This window comes from Zerene cesonia, chromosome 7 (genome assembly GCF_012273895.1).
Source record: "Zerene cesonia ecotype Mississippi chromosome 7, Zerene_cesonia_1.1, whole genome shotgun sequence".
Lineage (NCBI taxonomy): Eukaryota > Metazoa > Arthropoda > Insecta > Lepidoptera > Pieridae > Zerene > Zerene cesonia.
In genome coordinates this window covers 1,841,393-1,858,621 of record NC_052108.1, presented here as the reverse complement: position 1 = coordinate 1,858,621, position 17,229 = coordinate 1,841,393, and the positions used below count along the sequence as shown (strand labels likewise).

The following is a 17,229-nucleotide window of genomic DNA, read 5'->3' as shown; positions in this document are numbered from 1 at the left end:
AACATGTATTGAAGTTATAAATTGCACCCATTGTAGGTTTACGTAAGTTTTAACCTGAAACCCGAAGTAAACCTCATCATATAGTCCCGTGGAAAAAAAAAATTGAACTAGAGCTACTAGCGGAAAGAAAGAGCATAGCTACTGCTGCGTGAGAGATAAGAAATCCAGACTGACTCGCAACGTAACGCGTTACGTAACGAAACGGTTTACCCTCCCGTACGAAATGATCACTTCAAAAAGCATAACTATCCCTGTCTTGTAGGATGTCAGCCTGAACATCTTACCTGGGGTATTGCATTGTGGTAAACAAATTAGTATCCAGTAGTAAAACATTATATCCCAAGTCTTTGTACACAGCAGCTATGTTCCTAGCGAATACGAAGCCAGGGCTGTCCAGGTATCCACCTACGTACAACACAGTCTTTTTCTTAAAATCCATATCTGGGTCAAAGGCTAGTTGTTTCATTTGGTAGAAATTGTATTTGTTTGGTAGAACTTTGTCACTGTTGGCGACGGTCATTGTTAGGTATTTGAGGCTCCTCTTTGTTATTACTGCTTCTAAATTCGATCCGGGACCTGGAAAATGCACATTTCATAGTATTAATAACAGACCGATTGTATCAGTTTCATCTGGGTTGACCAGGATAAAAAATATATGGCCATGTTACTGGGTCAAGATATGGTTTTGTAAAGGTTAAAGCATTTTCAAAAGCTATTGTGTAGTTTTTGAAAATAATTTAAATTTCCCCTGTTTTCTTTGTCGTCCATCTTGGATTTGAAATTTGCCAAATTGAAAACCACATCAAAATTAGTCAATCGATTTGAGACCTGCGATGCTACCCACAAACACTGTTTTTTCGTCGAACGTCAAACAAATGTTTTCTATTTATTATATTAGTATCACACTAATTGATAACATATTATCCGTACCCTTAATTTCACTCATTAATACATTCATGTATTTTTTTATGTCATCGTCGGCAATGGAGTTGATGGGTCGCCTAATGGTAAGCGCTACCACCGACTACTTATATAATAAAGGTAATTACTGTTAAGAAAATGATCCTAAGAAAGCCTGTTTAGATCGATCCGAATGATGAGTCAAAGTCTAAAGTCTGTTAGGTTTAGGCACAAATATCTAATGAAATGTAACAACTAATTTGTATAATATCATGGCCTTTGTATACACGTTCGCATTTGTGTCCGGACTTAACGGAAAAATCTATTTACTTAATGTAAATGAAAACAATGAACGGTCGGAACAAACATGCATCAAAATAAATACTGTTAAAATGTTTGCTTTATGATTATTTCTCCAAGGCCCTTGTGATTCATCAAATGTATATAAGGACTTTTCAATAAATTAAAAAAAAATCATATAAATATAGCTAGCGATAGAAAATCTCTTTGTATTATTCTAAAGACGCTCCCAATTTTTACATAAAGCACACTTGTTTTACTATCCAATACCCAGTCCGGTGCCGCTAAACTTGAATCTAAATAAGCTGTCAACAAAATCTTTGAAGCAGCCATCATTCATAGTATGGGACATCGCGGGTGTGCCACAGGGTTCCGTTAACGCACCACTATTATTCAATACAGTCGCGAAGCTGTTACCATTGGCATAACTCGTGTGAAGCATTTTAATGATACCATAAAAATGCGACCAATCGCTTTCACTGGACAGTCATGACATTGATCTTGATAGACGGAAGTTAAAGGTGCTATAGGTATATAATTATTGTTATAAACCTTTGTATGACCGAATTTCGATTATATTGTTTCTATCGGTAATGAATTTCTATGGCTGAAGTAATTGTAAATGGTTGATAATCAACATGAAATGTAATAGAAATGCATATTTTTGGTAGATAATTAATAATTGAGACTAAACTCAAAGTAATCCAGCGTTGAATTAATATTGAACTGAGTATTTAAAAACATACTATAACTGCATTGAGTTCAAAATTCACTTTTATAACACAATACTCATGAGATAGAAAACCGTACCTAAATAATTATTATATAAAAAACATAAATATAGTGATAAAGTATTTATTTACTCCTCGACGATATCGGATAATTTGAAGCACTCAGTAAATCAATCCGCTTTGAAATGCATTTCTAAATGGTAATTTATGCAATACTTCAAAAAACAGAATAATTAAAAACAAGCCCATTTTCTATTTTAGTGTTCAATTATTACAAATGTTATTGCGATTAGTTTTTATTTATTAATGTGAAAAAGGCAACGTAATCTTGTTATAATCTCATTTCATCTTCTATTTGTAATAAATTAATTTTCAGATTGTAATTAATATCAATAGATATGAAGAAGATGCTAATTTTCTGAATTTGGAAATAATTTAAGACGTTTGCTTTATAGACGTGTTTGATTATAATTAAAGTAACACATGATAATAATAAATCATCATTTATTTATCAAAATATTTTGTTACATATATGTAGATTAAAAACCCTTGCTCCCTCACTAGGATTCCCTGTGACGTGGGAACAAGTTCCATATTAAATTACTTTATTTAATCGACACAATTATTTTCTTTAATTCAGTATTTAATTCACGTTATATTCGGTAGTCTAATATGTTAACATAGCTAAGATGGTGTAAAAAAATGACTTTTTTATAAAATAAATATACTTACAATTTGGTAAATAGCCAGACGGATAGCCCTCGATATATTTTGAACTGTACATTGTCGAAACGTTATATATACACACCAAACATAGAACTAAAATTATTGCTAGCATATCGTTACAAAAATCCCTGTAGCAATCCAGTTTAAAAACTTTAACACTTTTTTAATTGCCGCTATGACAAATGTGTTTTTTATAACACTTAAGCATGGATATAGTATTAAATCTCTAGAACAATTTTAAAATAAAACCTCGTTCTTTTCGTATTTGTTTTTCTTTTACACGCACAAATCTATAATTAAAATTTACGTCCACCTATCGCTTAAAACTACATACGTCCATGCGGACATCATGACAATGGTACAATGCAAAAATTGTATTCGCCTTTGGCTGTCCGATTATACTCTGTGGCCCTTATGAAACGCGGGAAAAACGAAAAAAAAAAAATAAACGTTAACCATGTTTATTTAAGTTATATTTTGTTCCATGAAATAATATCATGTATAACTATAATCAATAATACACAATATTGTAACTAAATATGATTTTCTATCACCAATTGAAATATACCTTGAAACTATTTTATTTTATTTATTTATTTTAATAGCAATAATAATTAATATGAAATTGTACTTACAACTGTTCTTTATATAATTTTGAACGGAATTTGTAAACGCCATTGTTATATCAAACCAATCATTTATATGCTGCATGTAAATGAATTGAACTTTGAAGAAGAAAATAATATGTATTAAGTAAATAAAACGCATGTTGCAAATTTATTTTGGATTTTATGAAATCTTCATGTGGAAAAGTCACTTCGTTTCGCTTATATATGATCACATATGCAAATTTTAACATATTTTCAAAGATTAAAAAACCTTCATATGCGCTGTCGAATTCTTAACCGAATTCTAAAATGTCTTCTGAGGAATTATCTATGAGAATTTAATGTAGGTCATTTACTTTTAAACAGTTATGAGTAGACGTTAAAATATTAAATAGAAGAGTTCAATTTGAGTGGTTTCATTATCGATAGATTTTTATTTTCTTTATTTGTATGAGATTTGGTCAAATAACTTCTGAATAGGTATAGTAATGTAAAATGTTTAAATTCATTTCAATAGCATAATGTAAAAATATTACTAAGATATTGTTTAAGCTGCAAACCATATTTTAAACTATTTGTGAGCCAATGTGGTGAGTTGTAGGGACATGAAATTAATTTTTATAAAACTTTGTAATCACAATACTGACAAATAAACTCATTTCATCTGATTTCATAGGTTCCTTGCCTTCTTGGTACAGTGGAAGCTAATGTTCGAGCTTAATATTTTTCAGACCACTGAAAACTCTTTGAACGCATACTTTCTAGTAAATGTACGTGGGGTAACTTATATCGCTGCATCTCTATGCTTTTATAATCCACTAGCATTCTCTCAAACTATCTTTGTCCCAATTTTCATCCAAATCGGTCCTATAGTTCTTGATGTTATCGCGTTCAAACCAATCTCTTCAATAGAGCACGGACATGATTCTAATTTTTAAATTGAAAAATTATTCAGCTATATGTAGACACAATTTATTAAGAAATCATTGTACAATTTTGAATCATCATAATCAGCCCTTATATGTTCCCACTGCTGGGACACTGGCCTCCTGTGAGGGTTCAGGCTAATCCACCCTGGCCAAGTGCGGGTTGGCAGATGTAACATGTCGTCGAACTTTTGATTCTTGGACATGCCGGTTTCCTCACGATGTTTTCCTTCACCGTTTTAAGCAGTGGTGATGTTATCTACATGCGCAGATAAATTGAAAAATCAATTTATTTCCTGCACGCTCGCCCGGTCTCGAGCTCCTACTTATAGATTTTGAAGTTCGAGGTTCTCACCACTGAGCCATCACTGCTTCCATAATTTTGTATAATAATGTATTTTTAGTTCGTAAACATTTATAGCACACTAACCATCTCACCATCATACATCATCAGTATAAAATAAAGAGAGGCAGAATTAGTTTGACCAATGTTCTCAAAAATGGAGGAGATCCATGGGTTTTCAACCGACTGCCTAAGATAAGAATCATCTTATTGTATACGATGGAAAATGGACGTCCTTTGGTCCAATTTTAGAAGCTACAATGGTACCTCCATAGCCAGTAACTTCGGTGGCCTTTGTTGAAAAGATTTATTTAATAAGTTTTATTAAAACGTGGCTCGGATCTTTGCATCTTTGATAAATGTTTTAAATAGCCCAGTATTCGACCCGCATGATGCACAATATTTCCTAAATATTTGTTATTTATGCTTCAGCTTGGTTTACTTAAATAATAACTAAATAACTAACTGCTCGCATCATTTCGGTCCGTTTAGATGTTTCTTTTTTGTAAGAAACGGAGAAGGAAAAATTAATTAATAAGGAAGAGCACAACACATAAGTTAATAAAAAGTGAAGAAGGTAAGTGTTTTGTACCTTATATATTATCCTGAGGTAATCAATCAAACAAATGCAACAAATCAAAAATCATTAAAATCCCTTTTGATATAACTTCTTATCAAATTCATATCACTACATGTAACATTAATAACATAGTCATAATATCATTATCCAAACGTTTCAAACACTTCGCAGCTAGCGTGGTTACCAAATAACCGGGAGACACAGGGAGCGGATAAATAGTGAATTAATCGCATTAAAATGCGTTAAAAGGTAGAGGTTCTTAAAAATGAATACGGGGAAAGTATTTATTGTTATGATGTTACTGAAAACATCTCGAAAATGAGATAAAAAACCGACTTACATATAATACGTGTAGTTTTCAGCGTCCATAAAGAATATTGGTAAAATTTGTGCGCCTGCGAAATATATGTGAGAAAAAACTATCAAAAACGTACTACACTGACGACAGGCGTTTAAATTATAATTTAAAGTTAAAGTTAAAACACTATGCATAACCTATCTTATAACTTATTGATACGATTTTAAAAATGATCATGAATTTATTATCAGTATACTACATATATGGAATGTTTTTGATCTATCTTATAAAAAAATTTTATTCAATTAATTAAACAATTCATTTTAAGAAAAATTAATAATCCGCCTTTTGAACGTTTATCAATTATTTTATTACTAGCTTTTACCCGCGGCTTCGCATGCGTTATATTCGAAGTAGTTTAATAGACGATATTATATATATAAACCTTCCTCTTGAATCACTCAAAACCCCATCATAATCCGTTGCGTGGCTTTAAAGATTTAAGCATACATAGGGACATAGGGACATAGGGACATAGGGACATAGGGACATAGGGACATAGGGACAGAGAAAGTGATTTTGTTTTATACTTTGTAGTGATAACACTAAGTGAATTCCCCTGTACCAATTTTTATGCAAGTCCCCACAGAGATTCGAACCCAAGATCCTTCAGTTCTACGCTTATGCGTTTACTACTGTATCAAGGAGGCGGTCCTAGTATAACAATGCAATTCACAATTATTACAACTCCGGCAAAAACTCATTATCGTCACTTGAGAAAAATTACTGGTTGCACTACAGTTAGTACCAAAAGCATATGTAACAAAATTTTTTGATAAAAAAATTATTGTTTATTGTTTATATGCGTTATAACCTAACCTAACAATTATTTTCTACAAAAAGTCACCAATGTTCACGGTAAGAATGAAACAAAAAGAATCACGCCAATGGGTTGAAAATCCAGAGTTTTCGATAAGTAAATATTCAGTAGGAAGTATAGGATTATGTAATGTGTGGTAGGGTACTACCACCAACCAAACCAAGTACCAATTAAGAGCCTCCTTTGTTTTTGGGAACGTCTGTTAAAAAAAATCTGTTCCTTGATTGTAACGTAGCATATGGCCATACTGGGTAAATGGGAAAACCTCCCACATCAATTTCAGCTAATATTTGCATACAGTATCACCAAGTTGTCTGTTTATAATACTCATACTTTCCTGAGGCCTTGGCCACCAAATATGGTATACCAGTAACCAGGTCAAGGGCGTATAAATATCAATATTTAAGGTTAAATCCTTCATCCTCTTCTGTACGATTTTTTTCTTTGGATGCTTCTTCCTAACACCATTGCTATTTGATGTACTAATTCATCTATAAATAAATTAAATAAATTTTCCTTACCCCTCCCAGTCTTTTCTTTTTCCTCTTTTAATCCTTTCACAATCCCTTTCCGATTAAAAGTCGGCAATACATATGTAGAGGCATTAGGTGATTGCAGACCTTACGCCAATCAAAATTAAAAAAATAAGGTAGTTTAAATATTATTAATTAAGAAGTCTTATTTTCTGACACTTCATCTAAAATAACATTGTGAGGATGTTAGGGAATTTCAAGATGTAAGGAAAATACCCAGACAGTTCGAACAATGGCCGCTTTTCATAAAACACTACAACACATACAGCCTTAGCTCCCACCACACCACGAAAATGGACGGCATTGAATCAGTGTGGCGCGCGATTGCGAACGCGTGCGCAGTGCTGCATCGCGGTCGAATGCGACAGCGAATTGAAAATCGATTTGAAAAACGAATTCGAAATTTAAGTGTCTGTGACAGTTACAGTGGGTTCAGTTTTGTTTTTAATTTTATTCAGACGCAGAAGTCATAACAAAGTTTCTATGTTGACATTACAGCAGCTGTCAAAATAACGCGTGAAATAGCGAGGTAAGGCAGTTTTCGACTTTCATGTAATTGTATAAATACAGTCGGTTATATAGCAAAACATATTCAAGTATAGAACAAAAAATATATCGACTAATTTTGTAATCGAGTGTACGCGGAAATAAATAGAGAACTTTGGACTTTATTTATTTTGTTGCGATTTATTCATTTGCGAATTTCTTATACAGATAATATTGATAAATGAAAAGAGGACGAATATTTTTCTATAATGAAATATATTTGAAATACGTGATGTATTATGGAAGTAAATAATTGCGGTCTTATTTTAACACAAATTATACTGTATGTATGGGAATTTCAACCAATCGATGATGTAATCCGACATAATGCCTTAACAATAATTACTGTATTCTCTTGGTGTAAGTTATTACACAAGCTTCAAGTAAATTTATATGCACCTAACACACCACGTTTAATATTAATATAATTAAGTATAGGTTTGAGGTCTTAAATAACTTTTCCAAAATGAAATAGAACTTTAGAATTTTTCAAATTAATGTAATTATAAATGCTTCTTAAAAAGCTTCTAAGAACCAATTAAAAAATGATATTTAAATAGAGAAAAATTATCTATAATTATTAGCCCTTATAGGGGGCGCTTTACCATAAAATGGGGATGTATATAGGCTGATGATGATAAAAGAAAATTTCCTCAAAAATATTTTAAAACAGTATTTTTAGGGTTAAACTTTTATTTTAAATCCCTATGACTAGTGAATGATTAGTTCCGAGTCGAAGCCCCGTGACCCATATAGAGCACATGCCTATGACCAAGAGACCCATACATATCTGTCTTTTCACTCAATTTATTAAATTTCCTTTAATTTCCTTTAGTTACAAAGAAGAGATGATGCCTTCGAGTCCCGGTAAAACTTTTCTTAAGTTGAAACGGAAGTGTACTTCGTTCTTTGCTCTATTTTTATTTAATTTTCATGCTGTTATAACTTAGTACTTAAATTGGTGCTTATATCATAGATTACTAAATAGTTACTATATAATCCTAAAACATATTTTAACATTTTATTATGTTTTCTATTATTCTATTTTCGTTATTGTCAGTTGTTTGTCGATCGTGTGTATGCATTGTAAATAATCTTATTATTTATTCATATAACAAACAATACATTTAAAAATGGAATAAACATTTTTTTTTTCCTTTAAAATTACTAGGATGACCCATCATATTCCATATTTTGAAAAGTGTTTTTTTTAATTATTTTTTATCTCCCTATCACCATGCAACCATAGATAAAGCGAATCATATAAACAAAAGTTTTCGCGGTATCAACTATCCACAGATTATCAACAAAGTTTGAAGCATAGTAAGTACCTACATAGTAGTTGCTGATCTCCGTCGGTGTTACCGTTCGGTCACGGGTCGGTGGTCGGTGACCATCTGCTATGTACAAATTGTATTGTTTATGAAAGAAAATTTTATAAGTAGAAATTATATTCGGTCGTTATTGCTATAGTAGTTTTGATATTTTTGTATTACTACATTGTAAAATAATGTCGCTTTCTCTGTCTGTCTGTATGCTTAAATTTTTTAAAGCTACGCAACGGATTTTGATGAGGTTTTATTTCAATAGATAGATAGATACAATAGGAAAATTTACATGTATAATAACATCTATTAAACTATTCCGAATAAATTAATGAGAAATCGTCCAAACATTTTGATCAAACTTGCTGCTTAAAATAATAATAATATTCATACTAATTAATCTTTTAAGCAGCATGTTAAAATAATAATTACTTTCAACAAATCCCTTCAGGTGATATATGGTCTATATATATAGTTGTAGCATAGGATGTTATCGTCAAGTCAGACTTACAAATGTAAATTCCATCGCAATACGTGCAATGTTTCGCAAATGACTCTTTAAAATTGAACCACGAATTTTGACTACACGACATTACTACGGCGATACTTTAAAAAAATCTAATCCAAAAAAATCGCCCGTACCGTTTTATTTGCTTGACCTGGTGCTGTCAATACCCCCAGATACATTAAGACATAGTGCATCATATACAAATAAATCCAATTTGTTATCTTAAAATAAATAAATTACGTATCACATTTTTTGTCCGCGATGGTCTCCTAAACTACTCAAATATGCACACTATGTGCAGTTGGATCCAGCTTAAAAGATGGGATAGTATATGTTATTTCAATTATGATAAAAGACTACTCGGGCGGTAGCTTTAAAGATTTAAGCATACATTGGGAAGGAGAAAGTGACTTTGTTATATACTATCTAGTGATCAAGCATCAATGGAAATACAATAATTTCATGAAAAAAAAAAAGTATGTAAACACACAATTAAATAAAATTATAGTGACTGATTGACAGTACAATTGAAAATCTTGACGTAAGCTATTACGCGATAAGTTCTGCGGTTCCATTTAGTTCCAAGGGATATAGAGATAAAGAAACAATCTTTTCTTGTCTGGCAGTTCAAGTTAAAGTGAAATAAATGAAAAAATCCGTTTGATACACGAGAGGAGAAATAGAGGCTTCAAATTAATACAACCTTGGTTTTAACTTTAATGTTGACTGAAAATAAGGTACGACGATGTTAACTTAAAAAGCTTCCTGATTTTTTTTATTCTATTTGAAGAATTTGAAATAAAAGTGTACAAACATCTAATTAATTCAAATTTTCCTTCATCCATCAAAAACCCTCGAACACTATTTATCAAATAAAGTCACTTATTACCTAAGCTTGATATAAAAAATTCCTAGAAATAAAGAAAACGAGCTTACGGTCAGTTCTATAACCATTTCCATATTTGGAGATGAGATCATCTTATGCAATCATTATATATGTTGTCATACCGCTTCTTTCGTAAATAAACTTGGTGCTCAAAGCATATAATATGTACTACAAATATTTATTACATCTATATCAATATTGTAAACGCTGTTTTGAAAAATTATGTTTGTTTGTGTACAACGCGCTTATCTCAGGAACTATTTTTTCGACCTGTAAAATTATTATTGTGTTGAATAGACCATTTATTGAAGTCAACATGAGCGAAGCAGCAATGAAAATTGTTGTAAATATCCCTGTTGAGGGCAGACGAAACTGCATGAATCAGCTAGTTTGTGATAGAAGTAGTAGTTCAGTGGCTATTGACTGACTTTAACGAAAGGGTATTCGAATAACTAATTGAAACTGTATTTAGTAACTGGATTGTGTTTGTATGTATGATAGAGCTTTTACAAAAGAAAAACTGGCATTTCCCAAGCGAAAATGTTAGTCATAAAACATATGGAACATATGTACCTATTACTTTATATCTTAATGAACTTTGCGAAAGGGTAATTATATAACAAAATATGGGTAATTATTTCAGATATTTTTATAGAAAATTTTAGTCTGTAAAAAACATTTCGTTTACGTTGAAATGTGTCGAATTATTTGTTTTAACTTTTATTTTACAATTCATTAATAGATACCACTTTTTTCAAAGCAAACGTCTGAAATGTCTGAAATTATCTAAAATTCTAATAGATTTTTAATATGGGAATTGAGCACCTTTCGGCACGAATTCTGACTTACGACGGATGGGTGATTGCTTACCATCAGGCGAAACACCAGCCCTATTGCCCGCTATGACATAAAAAAAAAATCCATCAACAAATGCATACATAGATAAAAAATAGGTGTGGAACTCAAAAGTTTCTTAATACAATATTAATCTACTCTAAATATTACACTAACATCAGTGGCCGGCCTCGAGATAATGTCAACAGCCATATAGCTGGTAATTCATTAAATGTGCCTTCAGTTCTCTTGCGAAATCTTGATGCACTGTCGAAACGCTTATGTGAATCATTGCGGATTTTGACAGGTTCATTTTGAAATTTTAATGATACATAACTAAGATTACTGAGGTTTTGTATTTCTTACTTAGCGTTGTAACTACGTCATTGTGGTGTGTCTGTCTTCGGCTTAGACTTTGAGAGACTTTTTTGAGTTGATAGGACAATTTTTACTAAATATTATATAGTATTCAGGATAAAAAAGTTATACCTACATATATTCCACATTGCGAATAAAAGCTCAGTCCTTCCAGAGATTAGCTATTACGAACCGATGCTTTAGTATTGTGTACAATAGAAAGAACATATTCCTGAACGATACGATTATTTTGAAGGAAACAGGTTGAAGATAAAGGGAATATCTACTATTAAGATGATGGTTGCATTATAGTGCCTATCTGCAAGACAAATTTCAGCCCGATCGATCCAATAGTTTGGGCTATGCGTTGATAGATCAGTTAGCCACCTTTGTGTCTTATATTCTGAAGCGAAATCCATACGTTGAAACCAGTATGCCTTTACGAAAAAAAACTTGATATACAAGCTTAACACATAGATACATAATTTATGCATAAACATTTCACAATAACTATCACACAAACTGTCTGACACGATCGCAATAAATTGGATGATAATTAAAATATTCATTCCATTTCGTTTATTTCCCATCGGCCCAGAAATTTAAGCGATTTGTATGTAAATATCTATAATAGATCCGCTACTAGATCGTCAGCTTTGAGCCTATAAAACCAGCGTATTGCTGTGAAATAATTGTCATTACAATTTTATTGTTATATGTATTGGTTATTAAACGTTTTTAAACATAAGTTGAGACCCGCCTTCTTGTGAAGTAGGTATGGAACAGATAGATTAATTTTATTTTTATAAAATTCATAAAACTTTTCATTAAAGGCAAAAGTTAATTTTTATTCGTCCCTGCCGAGGACTAAAACCTTCAAACGTGAATGTATTTATATAAATATGTATACTTTATATAGTGATTATTAATTTTTTTCGTCGAATTATTTCCATTGGAGGGTACTACAATTTTACATGGAGAGTACTGAAATCATTTAATAGCAGATAACACTATCCAACAAATAGTTGAAAAATGTAGACACTAGCGATAAATGTGATTACAATTCGATATCAAAAATCATCTGAATGAATTTGAAATGAACGTTTTTTTTGTTTTTAACCGACTTCAAAAAGGACGATTGTATTTTTATTTTAAAGTCAACCGTGTTCCATATAAATTTGGTCTTATTCTAACAATTTAAAAGCGGTGTAGTTTAATATTAAAAATATCTTTTAAAAAGAATTATTTAAGCGTTTTAACAACCTGCTAAAATACATCTTAGTATATAAAAATCCAGTGTCATGACGTATGTTCCCAATGAACGCTTCACCAACTCAGCCAATTTTGAAATTTGACATTTTATGTGTAATTTGCTCCAACTTAAGATATAGGATAGTTTTCATTCCGATTAATTATCCCAACAATTTATAATCTTAATATTTTAAATTATTACTCAGCCACATCAACGCACGGCCGGGTATTCTAGTAAGTATGTATTGATAGAATCGCTGAGAAATTTCATACATTTGTATGTCATAAAATGAAGCACAAAATCGCTATTTCATCGGCCCCTAGAGAATTTCAGGCCCGTGTTAGCCGCTATCGTCGCGTGGCTAGAGACAATTTACGAACAAGTACACTTATCGCTTGTAGTTACACGTATTTTACTTAGTTTTATTACGGTTCAGATAAGAGGAGGATACGAGATATTAATAGGCTTTCAATTTGAGTGTGGATATTGAATTTGATTTTTTTTTGTATTTGGAAATTATAATGAAAAAAGTTATTTTTCACGTTACCTTTGATAGGTGTAATCTTATCCTACTAACCCTACTAATATTATAAATGCGGAAGTTTGTAAGGATGTGTGTGTTTGTTGCTCTTTCACGCAAAAACTACTGAACCGATTGCTATGAAATTTGACACGTAGATAGCTGGACAACTGAAACAACATATAGGCAAATTTTTATCCCGATATTCCTATGGGATATGGACTTACGCGGGTGAAACCGCGGTCTACTAGTTTATAAATACAAGAATGAAGCGCCAAATAATCCGTTGTGTAGTTTTAGAGATCAAACCATACACAGGGACAGACGCGGGAAGCGACTTCGCTTTATACTAGTGTAGTGATTAGTCATGAATATAATATAAAGGAGATAAATCACTGGCAACAATGCATCGACTATTTATACAGATAAATGCGTTATAAATTTCGTTCGTGGATTGTGACCTGGGGTTGTCAGAAACGCAATAAATTAGAAACTCGTGAATTGCTCGAATTGTATCAATGGATTTCCGCTATCGATTTATCAAATTGAAGGTATTTAGAAGAGATCTGTTCTACTGGAGTTCACAAGATGTGTGTCGAGCCGCGAGTTTATTTTATCTATGCTAATATTATAAGGTTGAAGAGTTTGTTTGTTTGAACGCACTAATCTCAGGAATTACTGGTCCGATTTGAAAAATTATTTCAGTGTTAGATAACCCATTTATTGAGGAAGGCTATATATGTACCACGGGCGAAGTCGGGGCGGAACGCTAGTGGTAAATATGTATTAATAAAAATGATGCAATTTTTTTATAACGATTTTATTAAGGCAGATGGAAGGTTCTTTATTGAGAAAAAGTTTCCAATTAATAACATTTCCTTCAAAGATGTCACCGACGTTTCTGGCAGAAGATTCCTCCACATTCTAAAATGGGATCAAATGTCGACAATTTCATATATAATACAAAAATTATCGGTTGAAAACCTCATTTATCATCATTCATATTAGAATGAAAACTTTCTAGACAACAAATTATTACGAGTCTATTCTCTGCCAGCCAGACCACGGCGTAGACTTGACCTAGAGGAAGGTAGATGCTAAAATCATTCTTTCTAAGGTTGTCGTTTCGATACGTTGATAATCCGATTGATGAAAATTTATTGCACTTCTAATTACGAGCGCAATAAAACAGTAACGAAGTGCTCTTGTAACGGTTAAATAACTGTTATTCTTTATCAAGGTAAGATAACTTTTAGGTGATTTTTTTGCGAACTCATCTATAACTTGGTATTGAAACTAATGTAATAAAAAGGAAATTTGTTTTTAAAAATTACAATGCATTTTGAAAAATCTTTCGCCATTAGTTACTATATATTATGTACCATCGGCGAAGCCAGGACGGACGGCTAGACGCGGATCAAGTACGCAAAAGTTTTATCCATGGCCATATGTTTTTTTCAACCAGTTTATAAAATATATTTTTATCTAAAATTTTCAAGTGCGTTATATTCTCAGTAAGTTATTATCTACTAAAGGACATCTTTTTATTGCATATAAAATATATTTTACGAACATAAAGCTTACTTTACCCACCTCAGTTTAGTAATTTAATTTGGAATTAGAAATTCACTTCTTTTATAATTTTCTAAATGAATGTCAGAGAAAATAAATAAAATAGTCATGTAGTTACCTATACGATGATTGAACCTAAAAAGTTATTGACATCTACAGCAAAATCTGTTAAGTGATTTTTAGTTATCTACGTGTTTCCCGCCAAAATGAACACGTGACAGGAGTCTTTTTTTATTTCAAATGACGTTCGAAACATATGTCAAATTGACATTGGACATATCTAGAACTGTAAATTTAAATATAATTACGTATATAATACTCGCTTGAGTACATAAGAATCACATATAAAGGCTCTTCGTTAATTAAAAACTTAGATTATTCGTAATCCTTGACCAAAGACAAGATGAGTTCAAGTGTGTAATTATAATATTTAAGCATGCTTTTTACTCCATAATAAGCTGGGTAAAGGTGAAGGTTGTGCATAAAAGCGTTTAATAAACTAGCACGTCGCCCTGTCTGCACTCGGGTTTACCTCACAGAGATATAATATTGAATATCTGCAGCATTTCCCATAGCAATTATAGCAACCGTATATCTCTGTATAATACAACTTTTTATCTCTGCACAATTTCATGAAACTAACCGTAAATTTATTCAAAATAGTTTGACGAAATGGTTAATGGTGAAATAATCTTATAACATTGAAGGGGTATTAATAATTTTATTGTCGATTTCTAACATTAGCACATCCAAGCGAGGGTAGCATGTATTAGCCACATAATATTGTAATAATAACATCTTTATTTATAACTATATTCTTGCAAACACACTAATATTATAAATGTAAAAGTTTGTTTGTTTGTATGTTTTTTTGATGGATTACGGATTACGGAGTTTGATGAAATTTGGTATACAGACAGGGTATGAGCTGACTTGCGTGCTAGACTTTTATGTCGATTAATTGTTCCCTCGGGATAAAACAGGGATCTTGATATCCGTGCGGAGCCGGGACGAGCGCCTAGTTCAATATAATTTGAATTTGAAAAATACTTCAAACTCTGATACACTGGTTTTTCGCACTAGCCAGGCAAATAGAGAGAGACACATATGTTACCGCGATCTTCTGTCTCTTTCTAACGGAGACACAGCCGGGTCCTGTTCCCCCGATCTATAAAACTCTATGAGGATGCTACCACGCAACACACGTTCCCAGGAAAAGAAAAATAAATCACTTTAACTACCATTTCGTTGTAAGATCTTATCTTTTTTGGTTTTCGTCACGGTGCTATTATAAAGCTGGGCAACGCGTCAGTATTTTATTAATAACTAGCTGCTCCCCGCGGTTTTACTCGCGCAAGTCCGTATCCCTTAGGAATATCGGGATAAAATATTTATTATTATGTTGCCTATATGTTATCCCAGTTGTCCAGCTGTCTACGTACCAAATTTCATTGCAATCGGTTCAGTAGTTTTTGCGTGAAAGAGCAACAAACACACACACACACACACCCTTACAAACTTTCGCATTTATAATATTAGTAGGATAGGATTAGTAGAATAGGATTCATCATTAGTGTAAAATGTTTCCATTAAGTTTATGACTTTTTGGGATTAGTTACTTTTATATACTTAGATATATATAGCTGACCAAACGCTTTTCTGGCTTACACAATGAGGGTTTTGAAAAATAGATGTTATAGCTGATTCTCAGACCTGCCCGATATGCATACAAACTTGCAGCAAGTCTCCCCGTGACCACTCTCTCTGTAAAGTGTTCGAAACGTCGGGTTAATAATATTATGAATAAATCGTGTTTAAAATCCGTTAAAAAGTTTTTAATTTCTAAATATGTAGGTTATTTTATAATATGGACGATGATGATCGCTTACCATCAGGCGACCTAGAAGGCGAAAGAAAGAAGCTGTTTCCTTTGCCAACTATAAGATAAATAATACAACTATTATACAAAGATGTAGAAGGAAATATTGCCGGTCTTATATAATTCTCAAACATATTTCCTTCAACCCACTTCGAGTATTCTAAACAAAGAACATTAGACACACTAAGTGCACATTTACAAGCTTTGTGTAAACTATTGCACCAGTTTAACACACTCATTTTAATTTTATACAAATAATTAGTGCATAGAGACATTAGTTGTGACGCAGTGGGACTTCATATGTATTACTAGCTGCGCCCCGCGGTTTCACCCACGTAAGTCCGTATCCCGTAGGAATATCGGGATAAAAAGTTGCCTATATGTTATTCCAGTTGTCCATCTGTCTACGTACCCAATTTCATTGCAATCGGTTCAGTAGGTTTTGCGTGAAAGAGCAACAAACACACACACATCCTTACAAACTTTCGCATTTATAACATTAGTAGGATAGTAGGATTTCATTTATACGCATCACCACCGCCCGAAATGGTGATAGAAAATATCGTGTAAACTTATGGTTCTCATGCATTTTATGACCAAAAAAACAGGCTCGGAAATAGTAAGCAATTTGTAAGAAAGTCACTCAATTATAAAAAACAGTTAGATAAGCTAGTACAAAAAATTTAAACACGATATTTAAAACAATTCAATCAGATAATTATATC

The 17,229-nt window shown here is 32.2% G+C and overlaps 2 protein-coding genes across 3 annotated transcripts in view; one reads left to right on the top strand and one right to left on the bottom strand.

Annotated features, from left to right (window-relative positions):
* The window catches only part of LOC119828253 (lipase member H-B-like), a 6,436-nt gene extending 2,974 nt beyond the window's left edge, over window positions 1-3,462 (bottom strand). Inside the window, exons 1-2 of the mRNA XM_038350360.1 lie at window positions 3,293-3,462; window positions 285-576 (exon numbers count right to left, since the gene is read on the bottom strand). Of these exons, the coding sequence (XP_038206288.1) occupies window positions 285-576; window positions 3,293-3,425 (425 nt within the window). The 5' untranslated portion in view covers window positions 3,426-3,462. The remainder of the gene's footprint in view (window positions 1-284; window positions 577-3,292) is intronic.
* A 3,675-nt stretch (window positions 3,463-7,137) lies between these two features.
* The window catches only part of LOC119840770, a 73,450-nt gene continuing 63,358 nt past the window's right edge, over window positions 7,138-17,229 (top strand). For both annotated transcript variants that reach the window (XM_038367511.1, XM_038367510.1), the window contains exon 1: window positions 7,138-7,354. The gene's annotated coding sequence lies outside the window, so the exon portion shown is untranslated. The remainder of the gene's footprint in view (window positions 7,355-17,229) is intronic.